The following is a 16301-nucleotide window of genomic DNA, read 5'->3' as shown; positions in this document are numbered from 1 at the left end:
GGACAACGGTGAAACAGTCGCCCTCATCCTCCTCGACCTCTCGGCTGCCTTCGACACCGTCTGTCACCGCACCCTAATCACCCGCCTCCGCTCCACCGGGATCCAAGGCCAGGCCCTGGACTGGATCGCCTCCTTCCTCTCAAACCGATCCCAAAGAGTCTACCTCCCTCCGTTTCGCTCAGACCCCACCGAGATCATCTGCGGCGTACCTCAAGGCTCATCACTCAGCCCGACACTCATCAATGTCTACATGAGCCCCCTCGCCGACATTGTACGCAAGCACGACATCATCATCACCTCCTACGCCGACGACACCCAACTTATACTCTCCCTCACCAAGGACCCCGCCAGCGCCAAGACCAACCTACAAGAGGGCATGAAGGACGTCGCAGATTGGATGAGGCTCAGCCGCCTAAAGCTGAACTCTGACAAAACGGAAGTCCTCATCCTCTGCAACACCCCGTCCGCTTGGAATGACTCCTGGTGGCCCACGGCCCTCGGCACCGCACCGACCCCCACAAACCACGCCCGCAACCTCGGCTTCATCTTGGACCCTCTTCTCACCATGACCAAGCAAGTCAACGCCGTGTCCTCCGCCTGCTTCCTCACCCTCCGCATGCTCCGCAAGATCTTCTGCTGGATCCCCGCCGACACTAGAAAAACCGTGACCCACGCCCTCGTCATGAGCCGCCTGGACTACGGCAACACCCTCTATGCTGGGACCACCGTCAAGCTCCAAAAACGCCTGCAACGTATTCAAAACGCCTCGGCCCGCCTCATCCTCGACGTACCCCGCAACAGCCACATCTCCACACACCTGAGACACCTGCATTGGCTCCCAGTCAGCAAAAGGATCACCTTCCGACTTCTCACCCACGCACACAAAGCCCTCCACAACAAGGGACCGGATTACCTCAACCGTCGCCTCAGCTTCTACGCTCCTACCCGTCTCCTCCGTTCCTCGGGCCTCGCGCTCGCTGCCATCCATCGCATCCGCCGCTCCACGGCGGGTGGGAGGTCCTTCTCCTTCCTGGCAGCCAAGACCTGGAACTCCCTCCCCACCAGCCTCAGGACCACCCAGGACCACTCCGCATTCCGGAGACTCCTAAAAACCTGGCTTTTCGAGCAGCAGTAACCCCCCCCCTTTTTTTCCCCTAGCGCCTTGAGACCCGCACGAGTGAGTAGCGCGCTTTATAAATATTAATGATTTGATGATTTGATATTCTGTTTATGTTCTCTGGGGGGACTCATCCACAACTGATCATCTGATCACACCCTTGAGGAACGTGAGCTTACTTGCTCATTCAATACAATCTGGCTTTGGGAATTGTCCATGCATGCAGTGTGCAGCAGTGGTGAAAGTGAGCTGTGGGAGTGAGGTGGGTCGGGTGTCGTGTGTAGAGGCACTGTGCCATGGCAGTGAAGGAAGTGAGCTGTAGGAGTCGGGGAGGAGTGGGTAATAGTTTCTTAAGAAAAAGGGAACCGGTACTTGTTGATTTACAAATTAAGCACCTAGGAGGATGGAAGAAAGTGTCATGAGATGGAATCAAAACTATTCAGATTTGGTATTCGGCAATCCAGTCATTCAGTAATGCTGGCGGTAGGCGTCACTGCACATTTATTTATTTGCAAATTAGCGACTGATATTACCCCAACACACTGGATCAAGAAAAGGCAGCATGCGCTGCATGCAGCACAGAATATGTACCAAGCACGTAAATACATTTCCACGACACTACCTCAGATTCATAAAGTGCACAACACGTTTCAAGACAGCAGATCTTATGTATACGATGCGGCAGTCGTTTTCTTGAACGAATCGTAAAAAGTTATGTTGTCTAGCACTATTGGGTGCCGGGATGGATGCCTGCAGCAGGCAGTACGCCTCTTCTACTGAGCCGTTAAGTCATGTATTCATCATCCGGGCTTCCTTCAACGGAAAGTCAGTTTCCATTTGCTGCCGTGAAAGGGATGAGATTAATGCAATGTTTTACTAGAAGAAAATGCAGTTGCCCCATAGTTAAATCATCAAGAATGAATCGTGGATGTTATAACTGAATAGTTTGAATACACATTTTCTGTGAAGGGCGTCTGCTTTTAATTTCGTGCAGCCTAAAAATGGCACTGTCAAGTTATGTCTTTGAATTGATTTACAATTTGCCATTTCACCGTCGGTTTTCTAAAAATTGGGTTTTACTATTTTGAATCTGCAGCATAACAAGTCTTGTGAAAATATCTTGAGCTTTTAAGTAATGGCTGGAATGTAGACCAAACCAAACTGGCCTCGCGCTCCAAGGGTGTGTCACCCTTCCTTTTCTGATTGGTTTAGAGTCAAAGATAACCGCAGGAGGAAGTGGGTGAGTGTTATGTTTTTAGAAAAGCGTACAAGAGATTTCAGCTGCATCAGTTTTTGGACAGAAAATGATTGCTTGTGGTAAATGGCAGAATCAAGAAAATCAAACACTGCATAAATAACCAGTTTTGATATTTAAACGGAGTCTGCTGATTCATAACCAACAGGAAAAGAACATTCAACGGACAGCTGTCTAATGCAAAGAAACGAAGGCCTGGGAAGTAAGGCTTTTATTTCCTTAAGACTGGTGGGGGCGTCCCAGGAATCCCACGGTAGTTCAAACGTACCCCCGGATTGTGTTTTTGTTGTGTGAGGTTGACTGAAAACGTTTTATTAAATTTAATTAGAAATCAACTCCTGTGAAGATTAGTATTAATTTAGGGAATTTAATATGCGACACCTGCTGCTTCACGGAGCTGTAGACCATTTTACAGAGAATGTGTATTTGTGGAAGAAGCATTCAAGCAAGCAGTCCTGCACTTAGAAATTTATGGGATTCCCGGATCCAGAATGTGATGGAAACATGTCACTCGGATATTATACCATAACCTTGCTTTTAATACTTCAATTAATTGCACATTTATTCTATATTAGACAATTTTACATATTTATAATTTGATATAAAGAACATTTTTCGTTATTGGGCCGAATCACACAACATAACACAATAGTCCAACACTGTCATTAGAGCAGATGTTTGCAATTTGTAAACTAAATGGATTAGACACTTCACCAGAAATCTTTCTTTGAGTGCCAAGGCGCCAATTTCTCCTTTTATTAAATATTAGCAAATCTTCCTAGCACTGTAACCTGAACTCAACAACAATCTGCATTCAGACCTTGTGAGGTGGCCATCTCACTCCATGTCATTACAAACCCCATCTCTAGTCCTAAACTTGTCATCCACATACCATTCCCTTCCAGTGTTTTACCCAATTTGTTTGGAAGCAAACAAGATCACATCACACAAAATGCATTTGGCTATCACACAAAGTCCAGGACTGGAAGCAGTGTTCCTAATGACCGGAGGGTGGTGGTCATCCTACTTGGCACAGATTATGCTCCTGGGCAACTTTATACTATGGATACACGAACACAAGCTCTTTTGGTTGTAACACACATTTCATTATTATTCCATTTCATCCAGTTCATTTGACGTTTTTAACCTAAAAAATGGTAAACAGCACTGATGGCATACTTCAATCACAATAGAACAGCAGAGTTTCTCGGTGTTCAGGGTTTCCCCAAAGTTCACTAGGTACAACTAGTATCTGTGGCTGGCAATAAACTATACATTTTTAATTTGTCTGTCCTAGTTGTCACGTGACAGATCCTCCCATATTGAGCCCCTTGCTATCCCATCATTTTCACCCCCTCTCTATGGAGTCCAACATTTTCTAAAGATCCTTACTACAGTTCTACTTTTTGACTTTGTCTGCTTTTTCCCTACTTCACTGACCGACCACTGACCTTCCACACCCTCCGCTGTTGCACCGATCAAATTTTCCTCTACTTGCTGTTTGGGAGCAGTATGAGGCATCTACTCGGATTTACTTGAATTATATTGTCTGTGTTTCCTTCTCCAGTCATCTCTTTGATTCTTTGTTTTCTTGTTCAGATGCCTATTTAATCTACTATCAGCTTTTTTTGTTAGTAACCTATTGTGCCTTTTCACTGACCATCATTAACGTTTACCAAAATGCATGCTGTGAAAACTGATCAGGTTTATTGTTCTCTGCACCTAAATTATTCCATTGTAAAACTTTCTAAAGTCCTTGGGCCATGTTAGTGTTATAGAAAGCTGAATAAATAAATAAATACATCTGTACGTGGTGCAAAGCCATCAAGTTCCCGCATAAGCAATCCAATCCATTGTTAGCAAAGTCCAAGTGAGAATATCTTTTTATTAGACTATGGGCTCAATTCACAATGGCTTTGCTATGAATAGGCGTGATTTACTCGTGTGGTACTTCATGCTTACTCCTGAATCACTGGAGTTAGCTAGGTCCAGACTTGGTTTACTCCTGGGATTTAGGTTTAAGGCAGGAGTAATCCAAGACAAGTTACAGAAAATTTGGGGGAATCCAGTCCGTGGTTGTCTCTAGGCTACTCGTTTTGTTAAGGGCTCCAAGCCAGGGTCGCTTCTTAAAAACAGCAACAACAAAAAAAACTACACAGGCACACTTCACACATATGTTATTTTGAGTAGTTCTGACTTACTATTTTAGTATTCTTGACTTACTCCAGAGTTCGATTAGAAGATCAGGAGTATTAATTAATGTCTTAGTCATGGAATTCAGGAGTAATTCTGAAGTTCTACAAAAGGAACTCACAAAATAATCATTATGGATTGGGCCCCATATATCTGCTTACCACTCTAACATCCTGCAGACAGGAAAGTGTGACTGTAAATATATCAGTTAAATAAATGTGAAAATATAATAGCCACAACTTCATTTTTCACCAACTGAAAAAGGTAGGCTTATGTATCAATGTGAACAGAAAAAGATGGATAAAACAGAGAAACATGTCCAAAAAACAGAAATAACATCAAACTCAGAACATTAACTAAAATTACGGTCCCTGATTTTACTGTATTTTTTTTTTTTACCACTCACGTTTGTATTTATCAGTTTTTTTTGCCCATATTAGTATTTATTTTTACGATCAAATGAAGTTGTATCTAGTATATTACTGCTTACCACTGACATCCATACTGACAATAATATATTTATACATAATATATACTTTGTATAATATATACTTTGACACAGCCATTACTACAGGGGTTTTGCCATATAATGGGACTGTACCATGACTCACTCACCAGAGGAACAGACTCACTCACTCATGCCTACAGGGCTTGGGTACAGTAAGATACCACATACCAACTATCCCATGGAGGACAACATAGAGGAAACCATCCCAAACAGTAGCAAAATATCAGGAGCAAGTACTATTTCTCTGGAAAACACTATTCTCTGGGTGATAAAAATCTAAGTAGAAGATTGAGTACTTTTATCCATAGAGTTTACACAAACTAAACGGCCTCTTTCCAGTTTAAACATCATACTGAATGATGCAACCCAGAGAGGCTGAAGACACATGTCAATCCTATGTTGTACCCCACAGGTCACACAAACTTCTTGCCACCTCCAACCAAGTCAAAATAATGAGGAAAATGGTAATCAAATATCATCAGTCAAAATATTATCCTGATCATTCGATCATTCCTAAGGATATTTGTTTATATCCACCGATAATTAAAAAGACTGTAGGGAAACCTAAGCGACGCTATTCTCTTCAATGAGTACTCTTGGTCTTCCTCCTGGCAACTGCTAGTATTCTCCAGCAAACAGAATGAATCAAAGAATCTAGTGCATTTCACTAGACCTAGTACCTGATGAAGAACCTCATAGATCATTAAATCTTCTGTGCTCTAGTTGCCTCCCTCCACTACATCTCTGCAAGTGGTGCTTACGGATTTCATCAGTGCCTGATTTGTACAAGAATGAGTGCCGGTACCCAAAACTCAGCTCAGTAGCCTGAGGCTGGTGCAGTTAAATGTTGCCGTGCCAAATACCTATGCTAGGCAGTCTTAAATCCATCATGTCTTTTAATTCTCTACCAGACACTCCCTGCCTTTTTGTTTTGCTCTTGCATGCTCCTGCTTTCTCCCTTTGTGATGATTTTCCATTATTCTCTTCCAACTTCCGCTTTTGTGTTTTTCCCTTTCTTGTGTTGGTAAACCCATTATGTGGCAAAATAAGTGCTGGTCCTCAAAAAATGAGCACTGGTGGCCCCCAAAGGCAACCAGCGGCTCTTATTAAGCACTGGATTACACTAACAAGGACAGTTTTGGCATGCTAGGAGAACCCACAGTTGTACTACTGGTACTCCACTCTCCCTTAGCCTCTGTACCCCGTGCAGGTACAGAAAAAAGATGAGAGAGGATGAGGAAGGCATCAGCAGCCATCCTCAGTTCAGGTATTTAAAAAAAATGCTTTTTAAAGTGAAGCCATGAATTTTCCTCTTGTTAGCTGTGGTCACGATTAAGGCAGAATGCACCCCCTTAATTCCACAATGGTTTAACTAAGGTGGTAACCTTTGTACAAATCAGAGAGCAAAGGCCCAGTTATGTCTAGAATACCCTGATCCATGGCCAGGGATGGTGAAGGAGATAGGCCTCAATTATAGGGCACCTTAAGGAAGGGACATATTGCTCCTGTCTTGTTGCAGACACTCCTTACAGGGTATTTTCTGGAATTAGTGAGAGCAAGAAACAGTTCATGTATTCTTTAGTTCCACTAAAGTTTCTGAACACATTTGGTCCACCAGGGTAGATATGTTATTAGGAATGAGAGAAAAACTCCAGATTTGTGTTATTCATGCAATTGATTTACCCTTTCTAACTCATATTTCCAGAAACAGATCCACATTATCAATGGAATCTTGGAGTAAAAGGCTGATAGTTTCTTCCATTTAAGGACATAGCCAGTCACAAGATAATTACCTGGCTTCACAATATGCATTAGCACTCATTATGAGTTGTCCTTTTTCCGACCTCTGCACAACCGACTCTTTGTATTGGGAACAAATTAGAAGTTTAGTGGTAATTACCACATGCCATGGAATGTTCCCTGAGTTGATTTCAGAAGCGGAAACCCGTCAATTTTTACAAAGTGAAAATGGCATGTAAATACCAGTGCATACGGATTTTGGTAGAAAAAGTACAAAAATCCGAAACTTATGCCCCATTTTAAATGCCAACTTGTAATAGGTAATAATTATCACATCTTCTAAATTCTAATCCCAGTGGTATCAGATTTTAAAAGGTCTGATAATTATCACTTCCTCATCCCCACAGTTCATAATAATATTATCTATTCTCCTCCCTTCTTGGCCAAACTCTACCTCACAAAAGCAGGAGCACCCCAAGGATCAATCATCTCACCTTTGCTTTTCAACATCTACATGATGGCATTACAACAATTGATCAATGAATTTCAGTTCACATGCTACAACTATGCAGATGACACACAAATATTACATAAATTGGAACGCCCCAAAGACACTGAAAACTCACAGATCTTCAGTTGCCTCAGAGCCGTTGATCAGTGGATGACTTGGAGTCATCTCAAACTAAATGCTTCCAAAACTGAAATACTCACATGTGGTGACTGAAAAAATTATGACCCACTCTGCGCCTCGCCTGACATTCGCGGACCACCTCCTCAAGAATCCAAGGAAGTTAAAAACCTTGGAATTATCATTGACTCCAAGTTAACAATGAATGCCCAAGTGGACAAATTAGCACGATCATGCTCATCACCTTGAAGACTCTGCGACGCATCTCCCCCACCTCGGATTTCCACACAAGTTACAGGCTACCATCTCTATTGTACTATCCACACTGGATTATGCCAATGGCGTCTACCATGGATCATCTCTAACTATTATGAAAAAACTACAACATATTCAGAACTCTGTGGCCAGGCTACTATTACATGTAAACCCACAAGCCTACATCTCAACTGCCTTGGGAGCACTACACTGGTTACCTGTTGCCAGAAAATCCACCTTCAAGCTGCTTTTTATCACCCACAAAGCTATACATGGAACAACATCGCTTTTTATCAGAAGCAAAATAACCAAATGCATTCAACAAAGAAATCTCCGCTCAAGATTGGCACCCCACCTTAGAACATCACCATACAAGAAAAAGACAATAGTTGGGTACATCCTTCTCCGTCAAAGCAGCCACACTATGGAATTCATTACCCCCAAATATAAGCTCCACGGATGAATACCTTGCCTTCAGAAGACTACTCAAAGTTGTCTCTTTACTTCATACCCACCATATCCAAACAGCAATGGACTGCATATGCCTGTGTTGATAAATATTTATAATCTGATTATGTGTATATTCATTAGGAAATATGTATCATTACAATGTCATAATAATAAATTATACTCTTCAAGCCTGTTTAACAAATGCATATTTACTCATGGTTAAATATATATATATATATATATATATATATATATATATATAAATATATATATATATATATATATATATATATACACATATATACACACATATATATCCAAGAAAGAAGTGACTCAAACAGATGATCTCATTAAAGAACAAAAATATATTTCTACTACAACGTTTCAGCTTCCGCCTTCCTCAGGTAGTACAAGATGGTTTGCTCAGTGGCTGCACAGCTGACACTGGTGGATTTTCAAAAAGCATCATGAGTGAAGATTCCAATTGGAATGTGGAATCAATGCAGTCCTGAGAACTCTTCAGATATGCAGAAATCAAGTGGTATTGTCAGTGATGTTCAGTCCATCTGGATGCAGAGATTTTAAACGGTACATCCAGAAATTTTCTCTGATGTCCAGTAGTTCTTCCTTTAAAACATGCTCCACAGGGAAAATCTTCAAATCTGATAGTAAATGGTCCACAAGGTTAAAATGGTTGGCTACAGGCTGGTCAAGTTTCTTGTTAATTATTGCCGATTTGTGGTTCCTGAATCGTGTACGGAGGTCATTCACAGTTTGACCTACATATTGTTTTTTACAGCTTTGACGTTGGCACTGAATCACATAAATAAAAATAAATTTATTATTTATTAAATCACATAAATAAAAATAAATTTATTATTTATTAAATTTATTTATGTGATTCAGTGGCAACGTCAAAGCTGTAAAAAACAATATGTAGGTCAAACTGTGAATGACCTCCGTACACGATTCAGGAACCACAAATCGGCAATAATTAACAAGAAACTTGACCAGCCTGTAGCCAACCATTTTAACCTTGTGGACCATTTACTATCAGATTTGAAGATTTTCCCTGTGGAGCATGTTTTAAAGGAAGAACTACTGGACATCAGAGAAAATTTCTGGATGTACCGTTTAAAATCTCTGCATCCAGATGGACTGAACATCACTGACAATACCACTTGATTTCTGCATATCTGAAGAGTTCTCAGGACTGCATTGATTCCACATTCCAATTGGAATCTTCACTCATGATGCTTTTTGAAAATCCACCAGTGTCAGCTGTGCAGCCACTGAGCAAACCATCTTGTACTACCTGAGGAAGGCGGAAGCTGAAACGTTGTAGTAGAAATATATTTTTGTTCTTTAATGAGATCATCTGTTTGAGTCACTTCTTTCTTGGATATTACATTTTCTTGTGGCTCTTTGTATCCTTTGGGATCCAGATTTTTGCCCTGGCTGGCTGTTGTTTTCTTGTGATCCTGCATCTTCCAGTATACACACATATATATATATATATATATATATATATATATATATATATGTGTGTGTGTATGTGTGTGTGCATGTGTTAATATATGTGTGTGTGTGTGTGTGTGTATACATATATATGTGTATATTATTCTATGCTTAACATGTTCATAGGTCATTGCATAGCTCCTAGATAAGTTGTTATATTAGATACTTATGAATACCTGCTTTCGTTTTTATATCACACTGATCAAATGTTTTATTATCATAAGCATTTTGCTATTCAGAAATTGAGGAAAGATAAATAAATCTTATAAAAGTACACTTTTTAATTAACATCAAATATTACAAATCTTGAATGTCTGTGTTTATATGATACTACTTTATTTTTCATATTATTATCCCCATTATTATATTTGTTGCACATATATTCCCTTACTATGTTTTTACATATCTATTTATTACTCTAGTCCTACTGTACTAGAGAAAAAATAAATACAAATAAATACAATAAAATCTATAAATTCAAATTCTAAATTAAATTACAGTTAAATATATATATATATATATATTAATAATAATCAATACATCAAATAAAAATAAAAATATTAATACAAACATATCTAAATAAATAAAATAATAAATATATTTATTTTTAAAAATGTATACGTTTACTCTCTTGTAAGGTTTACTCTGTCTCCCCATCACCCTATGTCTCTATCAGTCTATCCTCCATTCCCACTCTGACTCATCCCAAACCCATTCTACTACTTTCATCTCCAAAATAACCCGGCTTAAGTTCTTCCCACCTCTGCCACATCTAGCTCACAATGCAATAGAATAATGAGAACCCTACATTCGTTAGTGTTTTTTGTCATATATTCACTAGAACATTTTGACTGGCTGTACAAAGCATGAAGCAGTACACTCTCTCATAGCCAATGGAAAGGTTACAAACATCATTGATCAAGATGACTGATGAGAAATGAGGGCAAGCAGCAATAGTATGTAACATTTCAGATAACACAGAGATTGTTGAGATCTAAGATTATGAACAAGTTTGAGAGTAGAAAGATGATGAGGCATGTTACCAAGCTGTGCTGCAAGAATGTTGAGGTGGGCAGTTTAGGCAAACTTGAATGTGGGAAGGATGGTTCAAGCTTGATGTTTTCTTGGGACGATGTTACATGCAAGAGGTGCTCAAAGGGCAAAAATATCTGGGTTTGGAACAAAGAGGCTTGATAATACTGAGGTGGTTAATTATTGTAGAGCACAGCACTCATGTTGGGATTTATCAAGAGATGTAGATGGAGAGATAGGTGAGTCAGATGCCATTTACAACCATCAATATACAGATGAAGACTTTATACGATGTATCACATTGAGTCAAGAGTCAAGAGACTTTAGGTCCAGATTATCCCCGTTCGCAATTACCATTTCCAGGGGTTGTGGTAAATGTGATGGTGAGAAAACAATGAGGATTACAAGTTTGTGGGGTCTAACATGTGGGAAACAGTGTTTCCAAGTCAAATTTGGAATGTATCACCGGGCCTTTTAGAAGGACATTTTGGCTGCTTTTTCGGAGAGAAAAGCCAAAAACATTTAATATCAGTGGACCGCAAGTAACTCCTGTTAATGGAGCAGCCAGAAGCCCAACTCCACCACCCACCAGCGCCACCACGGACCCCACCCCCCATCTGACCCTGAGCCAATGGACCCTATCACCAAAAAAACAAAAAACAAATTGAACTCTATCCATTTAGGGGCACGCTATGTCCCATGCTTACACCACATCTTCAACCGAGCCAGCGCCACCATTGCCCCCGAGCTGTGCCAGACAATCTACCACTCCATCGAAACTGCCACCTTCCCTAATGATTGGAAGCACGCAGAGATCAACTAAAGAAACCCTCCTCCGATCCTAGAGATATGAAAAACTACAGACCCATCTCTCTTTACCCCTTCCCAGCCAAGGTAACCAAAAAGGTCATCAACAGGCAGCTCACAGAATTAATCGAGTCAAACCACATCCTGGACCCCTCCCAATCCGGTTTCAGGAGCAATCACAGCACCAAAACTGCCCTCCTCACAGCCACAGAAGTCATCCTCATCATACTCTACTAAAGCAACAAGGCTGCCCTCATCCTTCTCGACCTCTCCACTGCTTTCAACACCATATCCCACACTACCCTATGCACCAGACTGCACGACACCAGCATCCACGGCAAGGTCTTGGAGTGGAACCGCTCCTTCCTCACCAAAAGGACCCAGAGGGCCAGGCCCCTGCCGTTCATCTCTAAACCAACAGAAACCTGTTGTGGAGTACCCCCGGGCTCCTCCCTGAGCCCAACTCTCTTCAATATCAACGCACAGCCTCAACATAGTCTCCTACACCAATGACACAGAGCTAAATTCCTCCCTCACTGACAAACCATCTACAGCCAACACCAGCTTCCACAACGGAGTGAGAGCGGTCACTGACTGGATGAAAAACAACTGCCTCAAGCTCATTTCGGACAAGGCAGAGATCCTCTTCCTGGACCCCACTCCCTCTGCCTGGGACGACTCCTGGTGGACAGCTGCCCTTAGTAGCGCCCCCCCTACCCACCAACCACGCACACATGCAATCTGGCCATCATCTTGAACTCCACACTGTCCAAGACCCGTCAAGTCAACGCCGTCTCATCGTCATGCATCCACATGTTCTGCCTCCTACAGAAGATTTTCAAGTGGATCCCCACCAAGGCAAGGACAATCACCCACGCACTTCTCAGCAGCTAACTCAACTACGGCAACACTCTTTATGCCGGCATCATGAAGAAGCTCCAAGCAAGAGTCCAGAGAATCCAGATTGCAGCTGCCAGACTCATATTGTACATCCCCCACCACGGCATCTCCGCCCACCTTAGAGACCTGCCCTGGTTCCCCATCAACAAGCGCATCACATTCAAGCTTCTAACACACGCCTATAAGGCCCTGCGCAATATTGGACCAGCCTACCTCAACCACCGCCTGTTGTTCTACACCCCCGTCAGACAACTCCGATCTTCTCAACTTGCCTTCGCTGCAACCCCTAGATTCAGGAGGAGCACAGTGAGAGGCCGATCCTTCTCCTATCTCGCAGCACAGACCTAGAACACTACCAATCCACCTTGGGCAGGCCCCCTCGCTGAATCAGTTCAAGAAGGACCTCAAGACCTGGCTCTTCAACTGATCAGCACCCCCACAACACCGCCTTGAGACAGCCTGGGTGATAAGCAGCCTGTACAAATGGCTGATTGATTGATTGAATTTGCCAGCCACTCTAAATGAGGATTCTAGTGGAAAGTCGATGTAGACCTGGGAATAGAAAATATAAGGCTAGCAAAGTTAAACATTTTGTTGAGAGATTCGATGGATTGCTTTGGGAGGAAGACTAGGAGTGATGTCAGCTTTCAAGCTCGTTCACAGCCAGGGATTTGGTCCGAGATTTATGCACATTTTGGGATGTTCAAAATCTACTATCACTAACATATCTTCTTCTGTGTTTATTGCATTTAAATATTAAAGTACATTTCCTTGAGAATCGGTCTTCAGGACACATCTATAAGTTAAAGGAGGAAACTAATGTTCCGGTACAAGAGGGTGTTAAAAAGTGATATGGATGAGTGGCTGTAAACCTGGGAGGGGAAAAAGTGGAGTGAAGTAGCTAAGTTAACACTTGTGTTGAGAAACATGAGAAAATTATTTGGGAGATGAACTAGGAGCAAAGTGCAGTAATTATGATTGCTGATGCCAAGGTTGTTGATCAGAGCTGTTCAATTGCTTAAAAAGCTGTTCAAATCGTTGGAATATTCAGTAGTTGAAACTTGGCAACACAGTTCATGAAGGATGCCACTTTACAATGACGTTGTATTTCAAAATATACTATTTCTTGCATATGCATTCAATGTTTACTATATTAATAGCATGAACATTTATTTGTGTAAAACTCAATATTCAAAACGAACCTATCAAGTCAAGAAGCGTGGTAAGTATCAGCAGTAGAGGGGCTACAGTTGTGCCATCACTTGATTGCTCTCGTTGATTGAATGGAGGGTTCCATTATAACGCAGCCTATTGGCACAACGAAAGCTTCTACAGGATGTGAAGTAACGCATTGAAAACTAAGAATTCCTATACATAGTACAAGATATCGGAACGATTGGGTAATCAAAAGAGCCTACTGCACTCACTGCTGAATCTTCTTTCGGCCTTGTTCCTGCAGATGCGCTGTTCGCAAATCCATTCAGATCTCGGTAGCCAACCCTGGAGCTCCGACGCAATCCCTTTCGATGTAAATTTCTCTCCCCTGTCTTCTCTGTGTCAGAAGAAGAACTCTGTTGAAGGTATAATAAACATCCTTTAAAAAATGAGTTTGTGATCTATAATGTATTTATTTCTGAGACCACAAGGAGGCAAAAATACATTTCCGTTTTGTCGTTGTTGTGAAAGTGATGACATACATTTATGTTTCAACTGTCAATTAAAAACTATTGAGCATAAAATGGAAGGGTCATGGTATACAGATAGATTGATCAACAAACGTTACATAAGCAGAGACACCCAATGGAAAGTAATCTATTCGTTAACATACAATGAAAATTGAAAGATTGTTTACTATGAAATAGGACAAAATGGCCCCTTTTTGCCTCCAGAGAGGGGGTTAGGATTGCTCTGTGGCAAAAAGTAAACAAAGACCAAAAAAGTTTGCTTCTAGGTGCAATGTGGGAATCTGGCCTATACATTTACCTTAATGATTATTGCATTAAAGTAAATACAATGCACTGCCACTGTGCTCTTCAAAGCAACTTCCCCAGAATGGAAGCCTCTGTGCAGAGCCTGTTTGCAGGGTTCTCCTGATGTTCTGACAGGCAGGTGCCTCACACAGCACCTCGCTGGTACTCATGCGTTCATGCACTGTCAAGAAGACTAACATGGCCAGGCATAGCCAAACTGTTTTCCCTCCATATGGTCAGAGTACATGGGTTTCCCTCAATCTAGCATTTCTGATTATGGAACACCTTTCATTTCTCAGCCATGGAACAACTTTTTTTCCATGTTTAGGTAGTGAGGTAGATCTTACCTTCCATCTTACCGCTGTGTGTTAGCATATCAACTACAAAAATATTGTTTGACAAATATTGCGGCCTAAATATAACTGACACACATCATTCAAATGGGCACAGATTTTCTGTTGTTACTTTCAATGCGGCGATATTTTTTGTAAGCACTATTTGGAATAGTATACATTTGTCAGATACAAGCTTTCACCCACTTTTTCAACTTGCTCATCGAAACTCTTATCGAACTTTTGAATCTTTCTAACATTAACTACCACATGTACGCTGATAATACACAACTGTATTTGAAAATCCCCTTCCTTGATGACAACAAACTAGTCAACTGCACTCAACACCTTCAAAACTGAATTCCTCTTGATCACTCCACACAATCTCTCTGCCTATTTTATTTTACACAAGTGTGACTCAAGATAGTCATAGGTAGCGTAGTCCACCTTCAGCAACTCCATCACTGCTTCTGTAAAGGTTTCTCTGTTCTTCTGCACTTACAGTTTCAATCCTAGACATTTCTCTCCTGTGTGCTAATTCACAAGTGGAATCCTTTCACATGTATACATATTACACATCAGCTTCAATGAGGAGAGACTCCCAGTGCACAGAAGGTGTGTTAAAGACATTGTGATTCACAACAATTTAGTAAATGTAATCAAACTCTTGTAATCCTTTTGAGTGTGTCATAAAATCCAGTGTATTCAGCAAAAACTTTAATCAAAAACTTCCGGCAAGCATTTTAAGATCTTGACTTCCATTGCTACTTGTGTCTTCAATGCATTTAAGAAAGGTTCTTTTATCAGAAGGTGGTAGTTTATGGATATACATATAATGTACACCTTTGGTTCTATATTAGATTTGTGTCACAATGTACTGCAACTTTATCACAGTAGCCAGGTTTAAGTCTGGTCAGAATATTTGGCATCAGACATAGGAATCCTTTCCTGTGCATCAAACAAACATCATTTAACCCTTAACTATGCCAATAAGCACATAACAAGGTAGATTACAAGCATCACAAGTCTAGGCCTATGGAGACCAGCTCTAGCTTACAAGCTAGATCAATTTTGTGTCCTCTAATAGTTTTTCATTCTCCATTTCAAAACTGGAGAGGGTGGAGACACAGTTAAACTGAAACATCAGCTACCAAGTTGCATGAACATCTTCCAGAGATGGTGCTTTATTAAGTGCCTGTGGCAAAAAAGTTGTTTGCACCCACATCTTTAATATTTTAGATGGGGATCCAAATGCATGTATGGCCACTTCTATAATACAGTTCAAGATGGCAAACATTTGAGCTGGTGCGAGCCAGAGGGTGCTCCCACATATGTATTGCAGTGTGACCCCATGCAAAAGGTGAAAACACTTTTCCATTGCACCATTATACATATGTAGACACTAAGGCAAAGGAGGTGTTGTGAGACGCACTTTCTCAGTGCACCTTCTGAAGGTGTCCGTTGGAAGAGGGTGAAAGAGGGGCCCTGCCAGACACTCCTTGCTGGGCGGGTGAGAAGCCTCACTGTACCTGTCCTGCAGAGGGATCTCTACTACCAGTTTCAAATGCAAGATTGAACCAAATATATATCTTAACC

At 41.3% G+C, this 16301-nt stretch overlaps 1 protein-coding gene across 1 annotated transcript in view; it reads right to left on the bottom strand.

Moving 5' to 3' along the window:
- The window catches only part of STARD13 (StAR related lipid transfer domain containing 13), a 769773-nt gene that overhangs the window by 560798 nt on the left and 192674 nt on the right, over positions 1–16301 (bottom strand). The window contains exon 4 of the mRNA XM_069205550.1: positions 13831–13974. Within this exon, the coding sequence (XP_069061651.1) occupies positions 13831–13974 (144 nt within the window). The remainder of the gene's footprint in view (positions 1–13830; positions 13975–16301) is intronic.

Source organism: Pleurodeles waltl, chromosome 8, assembly GCF_031143425.1.
Source record: "Pleurodeles waltl isolate 20211129_DDA chromosome 8, aPleWal1.hap1.20221129, whole genome shotgun sequence".
Taxonomy (NCBI): Eukaryota; Metazoa; Chordata; class Amphibia; order Caudata; family Salamandridae; genus Pleurodeles; species Pleurodeles waltl.
This window is presented reverse-complemented; position numbering and strand designations above follow the sequence as displayed.